The sequence below is a fragment of the Leptonotus elevatus genome, chromosome 9 (genome assembly GCF_054856555.1).
Source record: "Leptonotus elevatus isolate MCC_2025b chromosome 9, RoL_Lele_1.0, whole genome shotgun sequence".
Lineage (NCBI taxonomy): Eukaryota > Metazoa > Chordata > Actinopteri > Syngnathiformes > Syngnathidae > Leptonotus > Leptonotus elevatus.
Window position 1 is genome coordinate 3,088,327 of NC_141247.1, and position 21,900 is coordinate 3,110,226.

At 39.5% G+C, this 21,900-nt stretch overlaps 2 protein-coding genes across 4 annotated transcripts; one reads left to right on the forward strand and one right to left on the reverse strand.

Annotated features, from left to right (window-relative positions):
• Positions 1-840: 840 nt before the first annotated feature.
• slbp (stem-loop histone mRNA binding protein) lies at positions 841-7,743 on the reverse strand. 2 transcript variants are annotated; one of them, XM_086084978.1, is made up of 8 exons: positions 7,541-7,743; positions 6,044-6,166; positions 3,782-3,895; positions 3,426-3,491; positions 2,427-2,549; positions 2,122-2,277; positions 1,933-2,041; positions 841-1,338 (listed from the first exon to the last, which is right to left on the reverse strand). In XM_086084978.1, the coding sequence occupies exons 1-8, from the start codon at positions 7,597-7,599 to the stop codon at positions 1,267-1,269; spliced, it is 822 nt and encodes a 273-aa protein (XP_085941104.1). In that variant the 5' UTR covers positions 7,600-7,743; the 3' UTR covers positions 841-1,266. The 2 variants fall into 2 exon arrangements, with proteins under 2 accessions (XP_085941104.1, XP_085941103.1); XM_086084977.1 differs by having other exon boundaries at positions 3,426-3,497.
• Positions 7,744-8,845: 1,102 nt separating this feature from the next.
• Positions 8,846-21,789, forward strand: LOC147167865 (uncharacterized). Of its 2 annotated transcripts, XM_086085678.1 has the most exons (9): positions 8,867-8,990; positions 12,546-12,717; positions 15,349-16,623; positions 16,704-16,843; positions 18,186-18,396; positions 18,519-18,623; positions 19,492-19,661; positions 20,419-20,560; positions 20,647-21,789. In XM_086085678.1, exons 1-9 carry the CDS (start codon positions 8,976-8,978, stop codon positions 21,285-21,287), a joined length of 2,871 nt encoding a protein of 956 aa, XP_085941804.1. In that variant the 5' UTR covers positions 8,867-8,975; the 3' UTR covers positions 21,288-21,789. The 2 variants fall into 2 exon arrangements, with proteins under 2 accessions (XP_085941805.1, XP_085941804.1); XM_086085679.1 differs by lacking the exon at positions 12,546-12,717 and having other exon boundaries at positions 8,846-8,990.
• The last annotated feature ends 111 nt before the right edge of the window (positions 21,790-21,900 follow it).

A 21,900-nucleotide genomic window follows, 5' to 3' on the forward strand; every position in this document is an offset into this window, starting at 1 on the left:
GAGTACGGTGCTATTTTCTGTCTTTTTTTATTTATTGCATCAAGTAAAATATTCAACAGATGCTGCTTGTAGTTATGTTACGTTATAAACAAGCATACTATATCGTAGTTGATTTTTAACGTGTATTTGCAGGTTTGTGAAAATAAACATTAAAAACAAAAATATATATCATCCATTTATATTATCTGAACACTAAATTTATAAACGGCAAAAGGCTGTTGACTGATCCACGCACGCAGGGTGTAAAGCCGGGCAAGGCTATTTGTATAGCACCGTACACACACAAGGCAAATCCTCAGTGCTTTAGAGGCATGGTGGCACCTTTTGCCCCAAGTCAGCCGGGATAAACTCCAGTGCACTCACAAGTTACAATTAAACCGAAAAAAAGAATATGGATTTCTGAACTGATTATATCTAAGTTAAAGAGGTGTTGCCATTCTTTCAAACCAAATCTCTTTACAGCGTAAGCACGACTAATGTAATGTACAAAAGTCAGTGTGTGTGGTTTTGTCTTTGCTACATTGTGAGGCCCATACACTCATGTTTTTCCAGATTTAACTACCATTGTGGGGACCAACTTGAAATTGTGGAGGTATTTTGGTGATCCCCACAAGTTCAGACCTCTTTTTGAGTGTCAAGACTTGGTTTTAGAGTTTTGGTGTGAATTGGGTTATGGTTGAGGTTAGGGAAAGGAATGGGGGTAGGCAATCATGTTTAATGATTGGGGTTAGAGGAAGGGGCTAGCAAATGCATCATGTCAATGAGCTGTCCCCACGATGATACAGACAAGTGTGTGTGTGTGTGTGATTGTGAGAGAAGAAAAGAGGGAGAGACAAATAATTTAACATGGTACCACAAACAAGTGTTTTTTATTTCAAAATCTTTAACTAGAAGAAAAAATTGTAAAACTTTCCATCTCTGATTTTTTTTATATCACTTTTAAAATTGTACACTGAAATCAAATTTCACAACAGTGAGCCATTAAAAGGAAAACAATGGTTTTAAACTTCTCCCCGTAATTCAACAACAGTGTGTTTCAAGTGCTATCTATGAACACCAACACATTATCCAATTACACTGATGTAACACTGTAAAGAAACAATCCCTGAGTGATTTGTAATAAACAATATGTTTTGGTAAGGCAAGTAGTTTACTCCCAGAACAGAGGCCTTCATTAAAGGTAAATCAAAGTGTTTTACAGTTGGAGAGTGAACATAAAATAATTGAGATGTTTATGAACATTTGACAACAGGGCGAACATAAGAGCTATGGCATGTCAAGATCTGCTGTGGTTTCGGTCTTCTGCATTTTGACTGGAGTTCCTACACAGTCATCCTCCTGCAACAGATCACACAATGCAATAAGAAATCCTTCTCGTGCAGGAACGCATGACCATCTATCCTTTATCAATATGAATTACGTGACACGTTATTGCATAAAAAATGTAAATGATCATGCAAAAAACAAACAGGTTCTGGACATAACTAAATTGGAAGAACAAGCTTTTATTTTATTTTGCCCAAATAATACACAGCTCTTGCTAACCTACAATATAGAAAATCACTTAGCCAACAATCTGATTATCAATCATCTGAATTTTGTTTTCTCTTCTTTTTTTTTTATATATTCTGTCAGGAATTATAGTGGGACTGCGCGTGGGAGAGTGTGTATACTGTATAAGGCAAATGAGCCAATGCTTTTAGCAGTAGTGCGTTATGGAAAATGCATTTTTAAACGTTTGGCTAATACTAGCCAAATAAAATAAGCTACTGTAGTGAAGACCTGCCATTCACCACTTCAACAAAAATGCCTCCTCGTTCCTGATGTTTTGCCCCACGTCTATTTGCAGACAAACACGAATTGCATACTTTCTGCCATGACACGTGTACGTTCTCAGAGATGAGCTTCACCCGTAAGAAGTATAAATCTCACCTCCAGTGTCAGGTTGCGTGTGCTGAAAGAGCATGTACCATTCCCAGTATCCGATAATATAGGAAAGTCCAGCTCAATGTCCATGACGTCCTCAAGACAAAGCTCTTCGCTGCAAGAGCAGAGTACAAAACAGATGAAAAGAACAGCAAGAGCATAGGGTCAGTCAAAAGAAGTGAAACGTTTGCTTACACATTGTTGGCATCGACTTCTCCTCCCTCTTGTGCTGGGGGGTCCCACGCATGCAGTTTGACCTTCCACAGTTTGATCTGCTGGTCCCAGGAACGCCGACTGTATTTCTTGAATTTATTGGGAGTCTTTGGATGAACACCTAGCTGTCGCATGTGCCTGGAAGAGGTAGAGGAAGTAGCTAAGACAAGGTTCCAGCTGTAGTTTCCCATCTGTGCTATTTATTGGAGTTAACTTATCTTTATGTAGCTATAACACTAAGGGAGAGTGCGTGTGTATGTGCATGCGTGTCTTCGCTTTGGACCTACTTGGGAACCTCTTTGAGATATCGATCATAGGCCAGTGTATTCTTGCCGTAGTTTATCTGTTTCTGTCGCCGTAGCAACACAGTTTCATCCATTTCTACGTTTTCACCCTCTTTGGAGTCACAGCTGCAGAATCAATGCAAAAAAAGAAGTAGCGATAGATGGACATGTTCTTACAAAAACTATGAAATTTATTGACCTGTTGACACAATCACAAATCTCATGGCGTATTTCTAATGCATCACAAATCATTCATGTTGAATTTAACGAGTGAAAAAGAAATCATAACATTCGTACAAGGCACGACCGATTAATCAGCCGATTGTTGGCTTTCAAACATCGGCCAAAACAATCGGCCAATTGGGCCAAATGTCAGATTATTTTCCCCTTAACGTTATCACCGAAGAAAACCAAAGTTTCCGACGTTGTCAAAGTACCCTGAATGCACCATTTTGTTTGCATAGCATTAGCAACTAGCACGTGTAGAGTAAGTTATTATGGCTATTCTGTTGTCCCCCCAAGCGTCCGTTAAACTGTTTAATGACATCCCAATTGGAGTTAAGTGTAAAACTAAACACAGGACAATAAGAATTACATCCAATGCACGTTTAAATAGAAAACATGCTAACCTAGCGTTAATGCTAAAAGCAAAGGGAGGATCCCATTCAAATGATAACAGGAAGTTAGCATCGACTTCCTTCAAGTAACAAATATTCACACACAAATGCTGTGGGAACGCATACCCACAGGTAAGATAACACTACGCAAAGGCACAAATTATTCCCAATGTTTGAAAAACAAGTTATTTTATAGAATTTAATCGCAACTTTCTTCCGTACTCACTTTAAGTATGTACAGCATGGATGCATTAAATAAATTGTATGCATTAAATATGTATTTTTAAATAATTGGCAGATTAATCTGTATTTTTTTTCTGCCAAAAATCTGTATCGACCTAAAAAAATAAATAAAATTGCATATCGGTCGGGCCCTAATTCGTACCTGCCAGAAGAGCCAGAAGATGTCTTCCTCTCTCTCTGGGTGACGTCTGCAGCAAGTATCCTCCTCCTGTAGCTGAACAGTAAACATACAGTGGATTAGCAATAACTGAGTTTGTGTGTGTACCATTCAAAAACATTTTACAGTATAATAGAGCAGCAAAAGTATTGAATAGTAATTTTAATTCTCATCGTTTCTTTTATTTCATAAAGGAAATAAATAAATAAATGAATGAATGAAAATGACATTCACTTTAAAACAGAAATGCAAACTGGAACTTGTTATCTGAATTCAAACAAGCAAGCGTGAAAAACAAGAGTCCAAGATAATGCCACAGATTAGGAGAAGCAGTTTGTTACCGCTGCATGTCTCTCTGCACATCTCTTATCATCTCGTCATCTTCCACCTGGCTGCCCCAGTCAGCCCGTCGAGCATAGCGAGACACCGGGCCTCTGCTTTCTGGAGTGGTAAAACTGGAGAAGAAAAACACGGGACACCTTGATGTCTTATCACAGATATTTTAAAAATACTTCATTTTATATAGTCAACGAGAGAGAGTGCACATCATCTCCACTGTTCAATGTGAGCATAAGTAGGTACTCGTTTGGCTGCTTGTCATAATAATGCAGTTGAAATGACTTCAATCACTTGTGACAAACACACAATGGGAGGAGCCTATTGCTGGGATCAGACCTGCAAGTCCAGTAAACCTTAAAAAATATATACATAACTAATACACTAAAATTTTTATTTAGTGCAGTTTACTATGGTGAAAACAAAATTATCTCCTTTATGAAGAAGGGAGTTGGAGGCAAACACTGATCAAATTTGTATTTGATCAAATTGACCCAAAGTATTATACTATGTGCCAAGGCTCGAAATAAGCCATTTTACATTGCAGTTTGCAGGCAAAATTTGCATATTATTCTCCATTAACACACATTGAATAGCAAAACTGTGAATCAACCACTGAGACAGTCTGTAGGCTTGAGCCGCATAGATGCACGCGAGTTCAAGGAGTTCGCTTCTCGCAACCATACAGCAAAACATATTGTGGAGTTGCTTCTTTTACTATATCACCCAGCAAGGTGAAATAAAAATAATGTCAGACAATATCATTGCGGTCCATAAACACCCAGCCAAAAAGGAGCTGGAGAATGGTGAGCAAGAAAGTTGTCATATCCGGTGATGAATGTATTATATCTGTTGAACTGTCAACCAAGATAGCATTTAGCAGCCAAAGAAACAAACACAGAGCACCAGAATGACTATCGATGTTCCAACTTTTTTTTTCTGTCACAGTAGGAAGAGTTCCTCTTAAGTGCTATGGGGTACTAGCCAGTATATTTAACACTGAAATGATTAGGTGCTTGTGTGATTGTGTACACTTTGATAGACATCTGGCTGGAACTGAGTTATAGCGTAGTGTATCCAACAGCTCATGCATGCACCTCCAAAAGAGCAGACCCTCACAAAAGCGTTCACCAAACTCGCGCCGAATGACATTGGATCCGTGTTACGATCTGCCAGGGCGTTTGTTTTTTCTCTCTCCTTTTTTTCCTCTATTGCCCACATGTATACGGATTGTAGAGAAAAAGTGGCACAAAAAAAGATAACAAATGTGCAGTTTTTTACAACAAGCGGCCTCTGGTCCAGCCGTAATTCATAATGTGATCTTCATTTATCTTTATTAGGTGCTTTTCACTGTAGCTACCAGCAGCAGGTTATTTTTGTACTTTGTGTTTACGCGTTTTTTTAACCATGACTTAATACCCACCAAGTTGTCAAGTGCACTTTTAAGACATTTGCTATATTGATTGTATTAAACTACTTGAAAGCAGAACTGTCATTTTTGTGATTGTATTTTGCATGCTTTATATATATTTACAAAAGGTGTTTATTTTAATAAGCTAGTGTATTTATTCAATACTTCTCTTATTTCTTATGTAATTAAATTTGTATTTCTTAAATTTAAAAAATCGCGACTTTATCATTTTAAAAATTGCGATACCGCTATAATTTACAGAAAAACTGACATACAAAGCCCCTGTCACACTGAGCTGCGAATGTTGCACAATGTTGAATTCGCCAACTATAAGTTTGTCATCTCTCTCATTTTGAGACATTTTGTGACGTTTTAACAAAGTTTTAACAACATTTGAGACATTACGCAAACGAATGTCGCCTTATTTCCCCAAAATGTTTCTACCTCTTCCAACCTCGCTACTCAGGCGATAAGAGATTAAAAAAAATGTGCCCTTTACACGCAGGACCATATTTTCTTCCACAAACACTGCCCCATGACGGGGTTTTTTGCACGTCACTTGCTATTTGCACATGCGTGTCACATTACGGGCGCATTGTGTTTACATTAAAAGTCGGATTTGCTTTTGTAATGTGAACAAGAACATAAAAAGATCAGATTAACAAAAAATCCGAAGTGGGCATCACCGTTTGTGCACTTTTCTGCACAGTCAATTTGAAATAATGTCCTGGTTGTAGTAAAGGGACGTAAATTTAAACTTTTTTAAAAACTGGTTCATCAATAGAAAAAAATAATCGATAGACTAATATATTATCGAAGTCAACGTTAGTTGCAGCCCTAGTAAAGACACGCTTACCTGGCATTTCTGCTGTTAATGTGAGTGTCATCTTGGCCATCATCATCATCATCTCTCCTGGACCGCAAGCTTCCATCAACGCCTCGTTTCCTGCAGTGGGACCACCGTGATGGGCCATGAGACCTATAAAGTGGTGACGGGAGGAAAAAAAAGACTTGAAATCAACAAATGTATTAAATCAACATATTTCAACAGTATGTACATTTCTAGCTAATAGAACATTCATACAGTCAATAAATCTAAACAGTAAAATACTGAAGAATCATATACCGTGTCATTAAAAAGTATTTACCCGCTTCCAGATTTGTTTGCATATTTATCAAACTTCAATGTTTTGTATTACCAAGCCAATTTCATTATCTCAAAAAGACAACACAAGTTAGCTTTTCCAACACCTTATAGTTCAGTCAGGTCAATAAACTTCTGCACAGGACTGTGATGGTATCGATGGCGGTAGTTGCTTTGCACCTTAACATGCAACATTTTTGCAATTAGCACCATTTTTTGTTTGTGCAAACATGTTTGTTCTGCTGGACTGTCCACAATGGTATGGCCGCGAAGAGCTGGACCACGTGATATAGGACTGCTACTTTACACTGTATTATTTAAACCTTTAAGAAAATATGACTTCTGTTGTTTTGTTTTTTTACTATGGTTTTTTTTCCAATATAAAATCTAACTGAATATTTAACATTTGCTCTTGTTCAAGCCATTCCTTAGAGAGATTTAACAAAACGCAAAAAAAAAATATGCAGCACGGTAAAATGATTTTTGATCACTGATCAATTTAAGTGGATAAAACCTACAGTATAGTATATTAAAATAAATTGTAAAAAATAAAAATAAAAATAATAATAGAAAAGTAAGAACCTATACTGATTTTGCTACATTTATTTACGGACAGGCCAGCGTCAATTAACTGGCAAGTGGGTCAAAAATTTGTGCACGCCATGTTTGGGAAGGGAAAAGGTGGTTGGTTCAATCCATTTGAAAGCTCTCACATTTTTATCGCATATATTTGTATACCAGTTTGTCAACTAAATAGTACACCTTGTCTTTTGTTCAAGAGAACAAGGGGCCACTTGTTTCTCCCGCCATTTGCTCCTTACTTCCGACTGCCTGCTGTTCGTCCAACCGGCCAAGTAAGAGATCTTTGCTCACAAATGGGCTACCCAAATGGGAAAAAAATCGCTCCTTTCTTTCATTTTCACTTAGCAGTGGCGATTTACAAACAGGACGGAGAAAATATTTTAAGGCGATTAAGGACCAGCTAGCTCAACTAGCTCTATAACCACCACAATAAAACCCTCAAAGTAGATAAAAGCAAAATCTAAAGCTATCAAGTTAGTGAACATTTAAGCACGAGAAAGCAGCTTGCCAAACGTTAGATTCATTGCAGTCGTAACTGTACCAAATACATATTTAAAACAATGGCAAAACAAAACAACAAAGATTGGCCCATCTTCGAACACACTACTGAAACTCCACTCAGGTTACCTGTCCTCTAGTTCGGTGTTGTTTCCGTCACGTCTTCTACCTCTGGCCAAGTCAGACATCTTCTTGTTATGTACACGTCAACGCGGTTACAAATAGTAAAATAGTGTTGCAATAAAGCGTGAGGCGAAAACTTCCCTGGTCTGGCAGTCAATAAACACCCGCCAACACTAGAAGACGCGGGTCCAAAACGTCACATGACCGGAAAGGGCGGGGTTCTACGTGTATGCTTGCATTTGTCGGGTTGTGAGGTCATCACTCCGCGCCGAGCTCTTATTCCCCCCCCCCCCCCCACCCCCACCCCCTATCTATCGCCCTCTTACAAATATAAATTTGTTCTTTTAAATGTGTTCCCTCAATTAGAATTATGGTCAGAAATGTTTTATATATTTTGAAATATCTTTCCTTTTCTGCCGAGGAACACCATCTTGATTTGTCAGGCTCCCTTCCACTGTTTGTGTGTGTGTGAATGATTATTAGTATTTTTTTTTTATTGTAAACAACAGACAACACACATTTCTCAAATATAAACATCATAAGACAATCAATACAATATCAATATAATTGAAACAATCGCTCAAATTAACATGAACAAATACAAAACAAGAAAATAATTATTTAAAAAGGAAAATGTAAATAAAGAGGGGGAAAACAACAAAAACAAAAGGTTATGCTGCAACAAACTATGGACTTGAGAAGTTTGTTTGACATATTTATTACAAGAGATTTTACCGATCACATCATTTGCAACATCAAAATCCGAAAGAAGTGCTGACGGGTTAAAGCCATGGCTTATTTCTTTATTTATTTTTTTATTGCAAAATATATAGATGATACAAATGTAAACGTTTATCAAATATAAATGCAATAATCAATACAAATACAATACAAATAGAACAATCAGTCAATAAAACGATGAACAAATATACAACCGTGGAAAAAATAAAAACAAAAACAAAGATAGAAAGGGGTTATACTGCAACATGCTCTCAGGCAAGGCAAGTATTTCCAAAACAAACTAAAAGACGGACGGCACTAAATTAAATGAACAACCGTTTCGTGGCTCTCATCACAAAAGCTATAGTGATTTCACATCATTATCTATTTTAAATATTTTTTATCTGGAGTGTTGTTTATTTTAATTTCAAAATGTGATGACATGTCGTTTAACTATTATTCTGCCTGCTTTTATTTGTGCTAGTCACGGACCAATGCAATACAATACGACGTTTGTTTTCACCGTGGAAGCGTTTGCATTGCGTTGTCAGAATTTGACATGCCCAGATGTTCGGAATTGTCGCACTCAGCGAGTAGCAACGTAAAATGGCCGCCGATGGCTTTACGTCTCGCAACGGCGAGCGTGAGCGGTCGATGACCGGAATCACGATGCTGGTACCGGAAGTAATCTTTTTAGCATTAAGTTTTCAAAACAACCAAAATGGAGTCGCGGCGGGTAAGTCGCTATGTTGCTATATTCGGTGGAGGTGCCCCCCCCCCCCCCAAAAGATTTTATGGTTAGGGACATGTTTGATTAGCGTATATTAGCTATCGTTTGCTAGCTACGTTATAGATTATATGTTTGTTTAAAAAAATAATAATCCAGATAAATCAGTCTAGTACTCTAGACAGATAGAAGGGGTGTAACAAAAACCGATTTGAGTGGAAAAATCGTTTTGACGCTTTATAACTGTTGAAAGTGCACCAATTTCTGGTCACCGTCTTAATGCAAAGGCATTTGGGTTTTGGGAGGTGACCTTTTTTTGCAGTGCTTATTTTGCCGTGACCGGCATCTCGCCACTAGCGTTATTTTGCCTTTAATTGCGCGAGAGCTTAAAGTACAAATTTTGCGCCGTTTGGGTGAATTATATGTGTGTATCAGCTCGTGAAGTAGTGGTTCGAGCGCTCACGTCGAAGGTGCTAGGTTACGGATCCAAATACAGTACCGCTCTTGACATTTTTATTTTATTTATTATTTGTATCTATTGCTTTTAGTCAATCAGGAGTCGTAAACGAGCCTGGGGTTTATGGTTAGGATTAAGCTGTCAATGCCAATAACAGCCTATTTTCGGTGGCAAAATAAAAAGGAAAACCTGAAAGTGAAAAGAGGCAGAAGTGGGTGAAGTGAGGCAGGAACCAGACAGGCACAGTGCACGACTCACGGCAAAATAACCGATACCCAGCGGCATACATGTCGACGGATTTATATATGTATCAAAATAAAATATTCACGGCTAACCTAGTGTAATCACGGTAAAGTAGGAGTTCACGCCTAGCCAAGAATATATTGCACCGGCGATTGACAATTCAGAGCCACTGCCAACTTTTTTTCTTTTTTCTTTTTAATCCTAGTTCAAACTTTGATAATTTTGTGACTCTTTCTTGGAAATGTTGCTAAACTATAGTAAATATGAACTAATGAACTTGAAATCATTATAGGAAGCCAAGGGCCCAGCTAACAATGATCAAGCACCAAACAGTTTGCAGATGGCAGTCAGTTAACATATGCTTTAATTTGGCACTCAACATTTATAGAAAAAATAATTAAGAGTTAAGAGTGGACAAACATGTCTATCTCAAGTCGTTGGGTCCATAGAAATAAATAAATAAATAAAGCACAGTTGAGAGTCATGTTGTAGATGATAAAATACATTAAATATACATTGAAAGCAATTGAAAATATGAGCCTTGGTGGCTGGTCAAAATCACATACCAATGGATAACAATGGACCTGGGCAGTAGCGGGTCAAAAAATGTGTGCTGATCGACCAGTTTATATTCAATTAGGCAGAAACATAGTAAAATGTTTAATTAAGATGTAATTATGGATTGGAAAAATGGCCTTACTCACCGAGAGGTTTATGTGTTTTTTTTTGTCAACTATAAATTCAGGATAGCAGGTCAGACTATCATTAGCATATCACATGTAATTGGCCTATCATGAAATTTTGAAGTTGTGATTAAAAGTAGGACACGTGTTCTACATCATCATCAGTAGTGGTGTAATGTTAAGATGAATAACGTGAAGTCTGAACACAGTGAAAAACGTAAAACAATGGCTGCATTGCCACTCAAATTGCGCAATCAAATCTGTGGCTTGTTAACTCTTTGACCGCCATAAACGTTATAAAACGTTTAGCATAAACCTCGGGAAGGGCGCCGAGGACGTTAAAAGACGTTCACTATGTTTTTTTTGGTTTTTTTTGGAAACGGGTGCAGGAAAGCCTTGGGCAGCTGTGCTGAAAGTATCAGGCAGATCTGGTTAGTAAAAGACTCGTTTTGGCCCCTAGAGGGCAGCGATGACTCTCTTTGCACAAGGTTGGATGGGCCGCCCACCGTGGGCGTCAGTAGAAGACGTGAAGCGGAGCTAGAGTGTTGAGGAGACATGGCTGAATAAGCCACAATGGCTGACCAAGCAACCGGTTGCAAGCAGCTCACGCTTGAGCATTTTTTTCAAAGACGGAAAGCATCGATCAATACTAAAAAGCGCATTGATGTCGACGATGATGATGACTCCGAGCTTGACGCCAAAGTTGGAAGCCTTGACGCGACTGTTATGATCACGTAATAAGCCTCACACCGGCTAAGCGCGGCTAGCGCTGCTAAGGCCGGAAAACGCGCACAATAACCGACCGGGTACTTCTACACAATCGGACATTCGATCGGGCGATGGAGAGTTGGCATCGACCAATGCAGATTGATGATGATGATGATGGTGAATCCCGAGGTTGACGCCACAGTTGGAAGCCTTGACGCGACTGTTATGATCACGTAGTAAGCCTCACCGGCTAGCTCTGCTAACGCCGGAGCTTTCACATGCGGACATTTTGTCGGACAATGAAGAGTACCCCGAGTCTAATGCATATTCATCGGAGGAGCGGGTACAGTCTGATCACGGAGAAGACACTGTTTCTGGACTACGATGCCACCATGAATGGAGTGGATAAAATGGATCAAAACATCTCTTACAACCCGGTTTAGCAACTGAAGGACATGAGGAAGCGAGACGTAACACCACCGTAACGAAACCGTAGCATGATCCTGATATTAGACTTGATGGCAACACACACTGCAGTATATACTTGCTATTCCCCGGAAAAAACGGCCTGCAAGAAAGTGGAGCTTTTGCACGCGAAGAGGCAATCTGTTGTGCAAATGCGGTTGGTTGCGTCTCCTTGCACGCAGGGGAGAAAAAACAAAAAGAAAAACTCGTTGAAACATCCACATATTTGTAAATAGCACCACAGTTGCACACATTTGTAAATAGTTTGCCAAATTGTTGTCAAATTGTTACACTGTTGAATGTAAATAAACGTAATAAACGTATTTTGCTATCAAAAAACACTTTTTCATTCTTGGTGGTAGTGTTTTATAGAAGTAAAGCACTATTTAAGTGTTTGTGGCATCATTCATGGACAAAAAGAAGTGTAAAATTCACTAGAATGCATGAAATAATATCGTTTCACTAAAAGCTTGATTTCTCCGTATTTTGGTCCAAAACAGGCGAAATTGGGTGAAACTAACCATTTTCTATTGTTGATTACTAAAGAACGGAATAAGGTAGAAACAAACTTTTTTTTTCTGATGAAAGATGAAAGTCCAATCTTTCATTTGGTAGTACGTGTGTTTCCATAGTCCGAACAGAACATTTTCTGTGGACCTTGAAAGATCAGTCAAAATGCTTAAATCGGCTGGCACTGACGGCATCCCTTTTCTGAAAACGTCTGGCATCAAAGAGTTAAAATGGCCGACTTTCTTTTTCATTTTGAAAATTGTGTCAGGGGTTAAATTGTTACCGATTTTACATGGGCTTCGACTGTGAGGAGACATATAATACATAGATTTTCACCAGGCACTAGGTATACCGAGTTAAGTAACGTCCAACAGCCAGTCAACAGTAGCTAGGCTACCCACATACATACTTAAATGTTAGACAATGAATATTAGCTAGCCCATAATAAGAAGTTATGGTTACAGACTTTGATGGTTTATTTTTGGATTCATGTTTCAGGTACACATTTCCGTTTTCCACCAAAACGATATCCCTCCATTGAAGAGATGCACGACCTGTTGCAAGCGCTTCCACTGTCCCTTTTGCCCGAAAGAGAAATTTATATCTCGAAGTCATGCATATTTGTTGAAGCACGTAGAACTCCATGTTGCTAGTGCTGTTCACCATAAAGGTTAGTTGACCTCTTGTCAGTTTTGTGTTATAATTTGTTTGTTTGCAACAAAGTGACTTTAACTAACTAAGCCTGCCAGCACAGTACTTAACGTTATTTTGTAATAGGCCTATTTTCAATTCGGTTTTATATTCGGTCTTAAAGTACTCAAATGAACAATATCTGCAACCACTTGTCATTAAAATTGAGTGCTATGTGTAATCAATCAACCAATCATCTTAAGGCTTAAGGCTGTCATGGTAATCATGATTTAAATTTTCCATGTTTGACATTTTTTGTGTGGATGTTTTTCTATTGCATTTTTCTATTTGTTTCATGACATGTCCTGTGGATTCCTTTGCCTAGGACAGTGACAGTGCTTTATGTATGACGTGACTTGGCCCTCTTTGCAGCAGCCATTTTGACATTTCATATTAGGGTAAACACAGGTGTAATTGACCAACCTAGGTATTTTGTGTCACATCTATTCCAATCCATCCATCCATCCATCCATCCATCCATCCATCCATCCATCCATCCATCCATCCATCCATTATCTACCGCTTAATCCGGGGTAGGGTCGCGGGGGCAGCAGCTTTAGCAGGGAAGCCCAGACTTCCCTCTCCCCAGCCACTTCAACCAGCTCCTCCGGCGGGATCCCAAGGCATTCCAGGGCCAGCCGAGAGACATAGTCTCTCCAGCGTGTCCTGGGTCGTGCCCGGGGCCATCCCGCCGATGGGACATGCCACCTCAACTGGCTCCTCTCAACGTGGAGGAGTAGCGGCCCGACTCTTGAGTCCCTCCCAGATGACCGAGCTTCTCACCCTATCTCTAAGGGAGAGCTCGGATACCCTGCAGAGGAAACTCATTTCAGACGCTTGTATCCTAGATCTTGTTTTTTCGGTCACGACCCACAGCTCATGACCATGGGTGAGGGTAGGAATGTAGATCGACCGGTAAATCGAGAGTTTCGCCTTTTGGCTCAGCTCCTTCTTCACCACAACAGACCGATACAGAGTCCGCATCACTGCAGATGCTGCACTGATCCGCCTGTCGATCTTCCGCTCCCTTCTGCCCTCACTGGTGAACAAGACCCCAAGATACTTGAACTCCTCCACTTGGGGCAGGATCTCATCCCCGATCTGGAGAGAGCATGTACCCTTTTCCGACTAAGGACCATGGTCTCGGATTTGGAGGTTCTGATCTTCATCCCAACCGCTTCACAGTCGGCTGTGAACCGCTCCAGCGAGAGTAGGAGATCATGGCTTGAGGAAGCCAACAGCACCACACCATCTGCAAAAAGCAGAGATGCAATGCTGAGGCCACCAAACCGGACCCCCTCAACAATTCGGCTATGCCTAGAAATTATTTTAAAAAGTTATGAACAGATTCGATGACAAAGGACAACCTTGCTGGGGTCCAAACCTCACTGGGAACGAATTTGAATTACTGCCGGCAATGCGGACCAAACTCTGACACCGGTTGTACAGGGACCGAACAGCCCGTATCAGGGGGCTCAGTACCCCGTACTTCCGAAGCACCCCCCACAGGACTCCCCAAGGGACACGGTCGAACGCCTTCTCCAAATCCACAAAACACATGTAGACTGGTTGAGCGAACTCCCATGCACCCTCGAGGACCCTGCCGAGGGTGTAGAGCTGGTCCACTGTTCCACGACCAGGACGAAAACCACACTGCTGCTCCTGAATCTGAGATTCGACTTCCCGACGGACCCTCCTCTCCAGCACTCCTGAATAGACCTTACCAGGGAGGCTGAGGAGTGTGATTCCCTCTATGGTTGGAATACACCCTCCGGTCCACCTTCTTAAAAAAGAGGACCACCACCCCAGTCTGTCAGTCCAGAGGCACTGTCCCCCGATATCCATGCGATGTTGTATCAACCACGACAGCTCCACAACATCCAGAGCCCTTAGGAACTCCGGGCGAAGACCTCCTCAATTCCACCGTCACGCCTCCTTTTGAGGAAACAGAGTCTTGGGACTCTGAGGTGTGGGCTCTCCTATCGCTGGGGTCGAAGTCACTGAGGTGGTTGGAAAGCTCTCGGTGGCAAGGCCCCGGGGGTGGATGAGATCTATTCCAGTGGAAAAACTCAAAATTGAACATGGGTGTCATGTCAAAATGACTTCTGGGAAGCGAATCTTTATAGGTTGTCATCTATTTAGCCTCGTTGTCCATGTAGCCAAATTTGTAATCGGCATGCAATTAGGGCCATCAGATTACTAACGGGTTAGACCTTGAAATTTGTATGCAGCGTGAGCCATACATTTTCGTCCATGGTAGACACTCATTAAAATAGTACTGATGAAATTCCTGCTCCAACCCACCTTTTTATTACTACAATGTGGACTGACTGTTGAGCAATTTTAGTCCTGACATGTACATGTGTGGGTCTTTTATACTGACGCAACCAAACTATTTTAAACCTCAGTATCTCCTCTGTCATGTTTCATGGCTGCCATTGAAATGGAATGTCTCGGCACTGTATCCAAATTGTGTTTAGCTTGATTTGCATGGCCGAAATGAACCACAACTTGTCTCATGAAATGTCAATTAGGCTTTAAAACTTCCATTAATTTGTTTCATGTCTTAGTTTAAGACTTCACTAAGCATAATGCTTTTTTTTCTTAATAGATTTTCGCATTATAAGGTGCCACCATACCTGCAGAAGTGGACGTAGTGGTCACTTCCACTGCCCTCTCTGCCTGAAGACCATCATTAAACGGCTGGATTTTGTAAGGCACTTGCAGGTCTGTAGTGCGCCAACATCAGACCAAGGAAATGTGATGGAAACAACTGAGGAAGATGGTGCAAAAATGGAAGGAACCATTTCAGCAGGATCAGAAAACAAGACAAGCTCCCTGCAGGTGTCCTCGATAGGCAGTGTGAGGGACAGCACTGCTGACAGAATGCACCGTCCAAAGCAACCAATTGTGCTTTGCCCTCAATGTGGAGTGCAAATACTCAGGAAGAATTTGAAGAAACACACTTACAGGAAACACACAGATTGGGGTGTCAAAAACATCCCTGCAGGTTCCCATCTCGAGGCTGTATGCATCGATGAACGTAATGGCTTATATGCAGTGAAGAAGTCATTTTTCGGTCCAGTTGTGCCTCTGCATGTGCAGAAGAAAACGTGGGGGAAGGAGCACCAAATCACATGCGAGTCCAGTGAGTGCCAGCAGGCCTGTGACTTTGCCACTGGGAATGGCTTGACAACATTTCAGTGTCATCATGTCCACGCCCTACAGTACTGTAATACTAATGCCATCAGGACTGCGCTCTGTGAAGACACAATCAGTGACATGGTGAACATCAAATGGTTTCGAGAAAACAAGAAACAGCAATGTCTGCAGCTGCAGTCGCAGGCGGAGACGGCCAATGTGTCAGTCTCTGTTGATGTCAGCATGGGGTCAGAGTACAAACGCTACGTATCAGTCTATGAACCGACCACAAGCTATTTCTGCCCCCTAGGGCGCGTCATGGTGACCTATGACATCAAAATGAATACATGGCACTGTCCATGTTGCAAATCAAATACGTCATGCCTTCATAAATGTATGTCAAAATGGCATTTATATGAGACACAGCGCTATCTGTTCAGCACGGTACAGAGCACAGAGATCACAGAACCAGACAACTTTATTGAACAAGAACCATCAGACGATGTAGACATCATGTATCCTCTTCAAGAAGACCACCTGAAACCAATGGTCTCGTACATTTACGCTTCGAAAAAGTACCCAGCTGTTCTGCCCGAGCATGTGCTGACTGTGAAAAATGAAGAGCGTTCCAAGTATCTTATTCCTCAGGAAACCATGTGCTTTGCATGTCCGGGGACACTTCTTGGCCCACCAGTGCTCATTACAAGCCAAGCACGGATTGTTTCTTTGAATGGTGTTCTGCAAGGTCAGTTCAAATCATTTTGTATAAGCTTAATTCTTTGCATCACAAACGGAAAGGCTTACACTTTACTTTTCTCTTCCCAGGTGTCCACACTTACTGCAAAGAATGTAATCAATGTGGGATGCGTTACAGGTACCAAGAGTATCAGGACGGGTTGCACAATTTTGATAATGAAGTCATATTGACCTTAAATCTGTGCATATTCTTAAGGAACTCACTCCAGGTACTGTATATAAATGAATTTAGGGCCTGACCGACCGCCGATAATTGCCCTTCAAACTCCGGCCAAAACAATCGGCCAATTGGGGCAAATGGCCAATTATCTTCCCCTTAAAACGTTATCATCGAAGAAATTTGACGTTTCCGACGCTGTGGAAGTACCCTGAATGCACCATTTTGCCTGCGTAGCATTAGCAACAAGCAAGTGTGTAGCGTATGTTATACATGCTTCGTTTATGAGACATTTTGCCTAGCGCTAATGCTAAAGGGGAAGGAAGGATCCCATTCAAATGCTAACAGCAAGTTAGCATCGACTTCGGGAGGGTTTTTCCTTCAAATAACGAATATTCACACACAAATGGTATTGGAACACATACCCACAGGTAAGATAACACTACGCAAAGGCAAACATTATTCCCAATGTGTGAAAAATTATTTATTTTATTAGAATTCAATCGGAGTCCAGTCTTGTAACTTTCTTCTGTACTCACTTTAAGTGTGTACACCATGGACACACGGCACCACACTGCCCCCATGAGGCCAAAAACGCACAGGTACAGTCAGTATTTGTTCTGTTGTTTCAGTTACTATTGTTTTAGTTTATTCTATTCTTATTTCACTTTTTATTGTTTTATTTTTGTCATTGTCCTTCCAAGTTATATTTAAAGTTTATATTTCAAGATTTCAAAGACTTTTTCCTCAAAATTCAAGGATACAAACATCCAAGGATTTGTGTGTGTGTGTGTGTGTGTGTGTGTGTGTGTGTGTGTGTGTGTGTGTGTGTGTGTGTGTGTGTGTGTGTGTGTGTGTGTGTGTGTGTGTGTGCGCGCGTGCGTGTGTTTTAACAGCATTTCCACATGACATGGCACGAAACGCAATACCCGGGGTCCTTGGTTAGCCCAGTAAGTCCCACGACTTGTGAAAATAACACAAGATAAAAATATATCAAAGAAAAGGTTAATGCTTTACAGCAGTTGTAAAGAAGTAAGATTTTTTTTTTTATAGACACATAAATGTATATAAAAACCTTGTATACTTCATTCAAATTTGTTGATAAGGTCTTACTATTGACTTGTCATTCAAAGCAGAACATCTTAATAGTGAAAGTTTGTGTGTGACACCCATTAAAAAATAATTGCGTGAGAAGGGATAATTTTATGCATTAAACATATATTTATAAAAAATCAGAAGATTAATAGGTAATCTGTATTTTTTCCGGGCAAAAACTGTTATTGACATGGATCTAAAAAGATGCACATCGGTCGGGCCCTATAAATGATATAGTGAAGATGTGTTGAATGCAGTATTTGACATCCGTTGATTGAACACTTTGTTTGACTTTACAGTCTCACACATCCATTGGTCGAGTTTTTGATGCCTTGGAAGCGACTTGGAACACCGTGTTACCCAGCAGGGATAAACTTCTTCATGCGTATTTGCATTTTGAAGCTATCACAGCGCATGACTACAAATTCTCATGTGTGAATTGTGGCTCCTTCCCACCTGTTGTAATTATGGATCTACATAAACAGACGCCCTGCTTGTTTAGCATGCCTGGTAAGACCTTTCATAACAGAACAAAATATGATTTAATCATTGTATGAGGTCATTTCACCATATTTGAGAGTAAGATTGAGATGATGTTGACACTGTTGTGTGACTTTGACTTATCTTTCAAGTGAGTGATGTGGAGGAGGTCCCTGAGGATTACACAGGTGAGCTGAACATCGAAGAATTCTGGGATTCCATTTCCATGGAGATGATTGCCAGAGGGCTTATATTGAGTAAGTGTAATTCTCTTTTATGTTGGCTCAGGTTTGGAGCAGTGATAGAACGATATGTTTTTTTCAAGGTCGACACCGATTATTGGTGGTCAAGGAGGCCGATAACAGATATTTCAAGCCGATTTTAATTTAAAGTTAAAAAAGAAAATATTAGCATCAAAATTTTAAAAAATTTACTTTGTTGAAATGTCATTAAGTATGTTTGTCAAAACAATTTTTTCAACACTTAGAAGGTTTTTGTTTTAATTTTAAACATATAAAGAAAAGACAACTTGGTTAAAAAATTATTTTTAAAAATTGCAGGGAGCTGTCAGGGTCATCAGAATGTGTTAAGCTAAATTAAAAACGAAGCAAGTAAATATCTCCCTAAAGTTATCTACTGTAAAAAAATAAAAAGTTAAATGATAAATTTCAACTTTTTTAATGAAAAGTTAAATGTATCGCACTGAGCAACAATTGCATGTGAATGTAGCTAATTCGTAAAAGGGTTCGTAAAAGGGTTCAAAAGATCTTTGCAGACGCTCAAAAATGGTCTGAACAATTTCTTTTCGACAAGTAAAAACATCTTACAAATCCTGATGAAAATCAAAAATTCGCTACGTTGGCAAGCATTCACCGCTCAGTGAGATACCAGCTGTAGTGGCCTTCAGATTTGTAAAAAAAAGCCAATGCAGATATTTTTCAAAATGCCAAACATCGGCACCCGTAATCGGCCCGGCCGATAATTGGTCTATCCTTTAGTTCTGATTCTGTACAAAGAACATAAAAAATTGAACAATGTCATTTATGGTTAAATGCAGCAACAGAAGCATCTGCTTGCAACATGTTTAATAACTTCATGTTTAACAAATGTGTCCTATCTTAACAGGTAACAGGAAGAACCCTTTTACTGTCCCTCCTAGTTACCATTTTTGGGCACCTTGGATTGGGCGAGGCACACGAAACTCCAACACCGTGTTGAACACTGAATTCTTAAAAGTTAAAAGTGACATCAAGATAACTGAAGACAGAATCATAAATGAATTGATGAAATTGGAGGTAGGGCTGTACAATTAATCAAATTTCAATTTCAATTATTACACTCCACAAATACAATATATAATCATAAAAAAAAGATGATTAATTCAAATTTTTGAGTTGTTTAAATTTATACATTTGGACATTTGTAAAATTTTAAAATAACTATTTAAAATTTTGTTTCATCCAAAAGGAACTTGCATAATTATAGTGTTTCAAATAATTTTATTTGTCTTTTTTTATTTTTAAGTTTAAACATTTTCTTGTTTTGTACCAAAACATAAGTGATCGTCCTACTGCACAGTGCACATGCTGCACTCCAATTTCAAGTTTTTACCAACATAAATAGATAAATATATATTATTATAAATTCTGTTTGATCTAAAAGGAACTTACATAATTATAGTGTTTCTATTTTTTTTTTAAGTGGTCTTAATATTTTTTAAATGCTTAAACATTTTCTTGTTTTGTACCAAAAAAATAATCGTTTGAATAATCGTTATTTCAATTATTCCTAAAACAATCGTGATTATAATTGTTTCCATAATCGAGCAGCCCTAATTGAAGGTATGTCTGTCAAACAGGATTCTGTAACACTTATCTACCTTTTTATTGTTTTTTTTGCAAAGGATGTGAAAATCGCTGTTTTGCAGTTGCATGGAGCAAATAGCATTTTTAAGAAATTTGCATTTGTCACTCACAACAGAAGGCCTCCAGCAGATGTAACATACACTCAACACACGTCAAGTGTATTGATTGTTTCTCTTGACCTACACAGATGAATGAATTGCGTAAGCTCTGTAACGAATGTCGTGTCGACGCCAAAGGTTCTCACTTTGATCTCATGCTGCGCATCAGGACTAAAATGAAAAATAGGCAAGTCTATGATAAATTGCTTGAAAAGATCTGGGGCGCATCAGGTGAGAGCTTCGCATTATTCTGGTCGGCTCTAATTTTATGCTATTGTATATACATGTTATTTATTGAATTATTTTCTTTCATCAAGGTGGCTTTGCTGTGATTATGTGTCCCTGCGGTGTGGTGTACAGCTTGAAATCCAACATCAGGGCAGACGGCCCTAGGGACTTTGCGGATATGTTGCTGGCATGGACACATCTGCCCAACGTATCACTTTATGATTCTGCGCACGATCTTGTGAACCACACCAACCTGAGAGAGGCAGAAAATGTACCGTTCCAGCCACATGAAGGACGTCTTGCTCCACCAACACCTGAGAACATACAGGCAGCTAAGAACCAAATACTGACGATACACCTTCCTTGGCTGTTGGAGCGAAACTGTGAAAATGAGACAGGTGGCAGTCATCCATCAACAGGATCCTCTCATCACTATGTGCTGTGTGACGAACTACATGGTGCTACTAGCAAGGAAGAGAAAGACCTTCTTCGGACGGTCAGTCTTGTTCCTGAGCTAGCAGGGTGGCTCGACAGCCAAGGAGCTCAACTGTTTTTTTCAGAGATGGAGGAGAATAATTACTTCATGAATGATATGTCTCCTTCAACACACTTCTTTCTCATGAGAAATATTATCCACCACTACAATGAAAGAAAAGAGAGAAAAACTATTGAGAAGTTAAAAATAAATGTGAGGAATGTCAGCATCAGCCTGACATTGAGAAGACTTTAGTTTGGTGCTATAATGTTGAAGGCTAGCTGTGATTTTGTTGCTTAGATTAAATATGTAATTGTTTAACAAATGTTCCCTTCCCAAGATACGTGTTGGATGTGAATTGCCATTGTGGAACAGTACTGTGCCATAAGATGTACAGTACTACTGATGTAAATTTACAGTAGGCCTTTGTGGGAAACTTTTGAGGCAGAACATGTAAGGCATAAATAAAGACATATTCACGTTTCTGATTGTTTTATAAAAATAACATTACAAGTGACAATGGAAAAGAGAGAAACAAAACAATGCAGTTACTTTGTCAGACTTTTATTCACCTACATGCCTGAAACGACCATATTGACATCAGCTTCTTAAAATAATGAAGCCAAGACATATTTGATCACAATTTTTATTTTTTTTTATATATGAAGTGATATATGTTGTTTTAAAGTGCCAAATACTGTAAGCTCTCAAATGCCTCACGTTTGTATGAATACCTAAAATAAATGCCTTGATTCATTGTGGGGTTTGTTTAAAATAAAATAAATCTGTAATGTATGACATGCCCTGCCTTTGTAAAATAAAGGTTGCAAGTAAAAAAAAAATAAAAAGAATAAACCCTTTTCTAGGG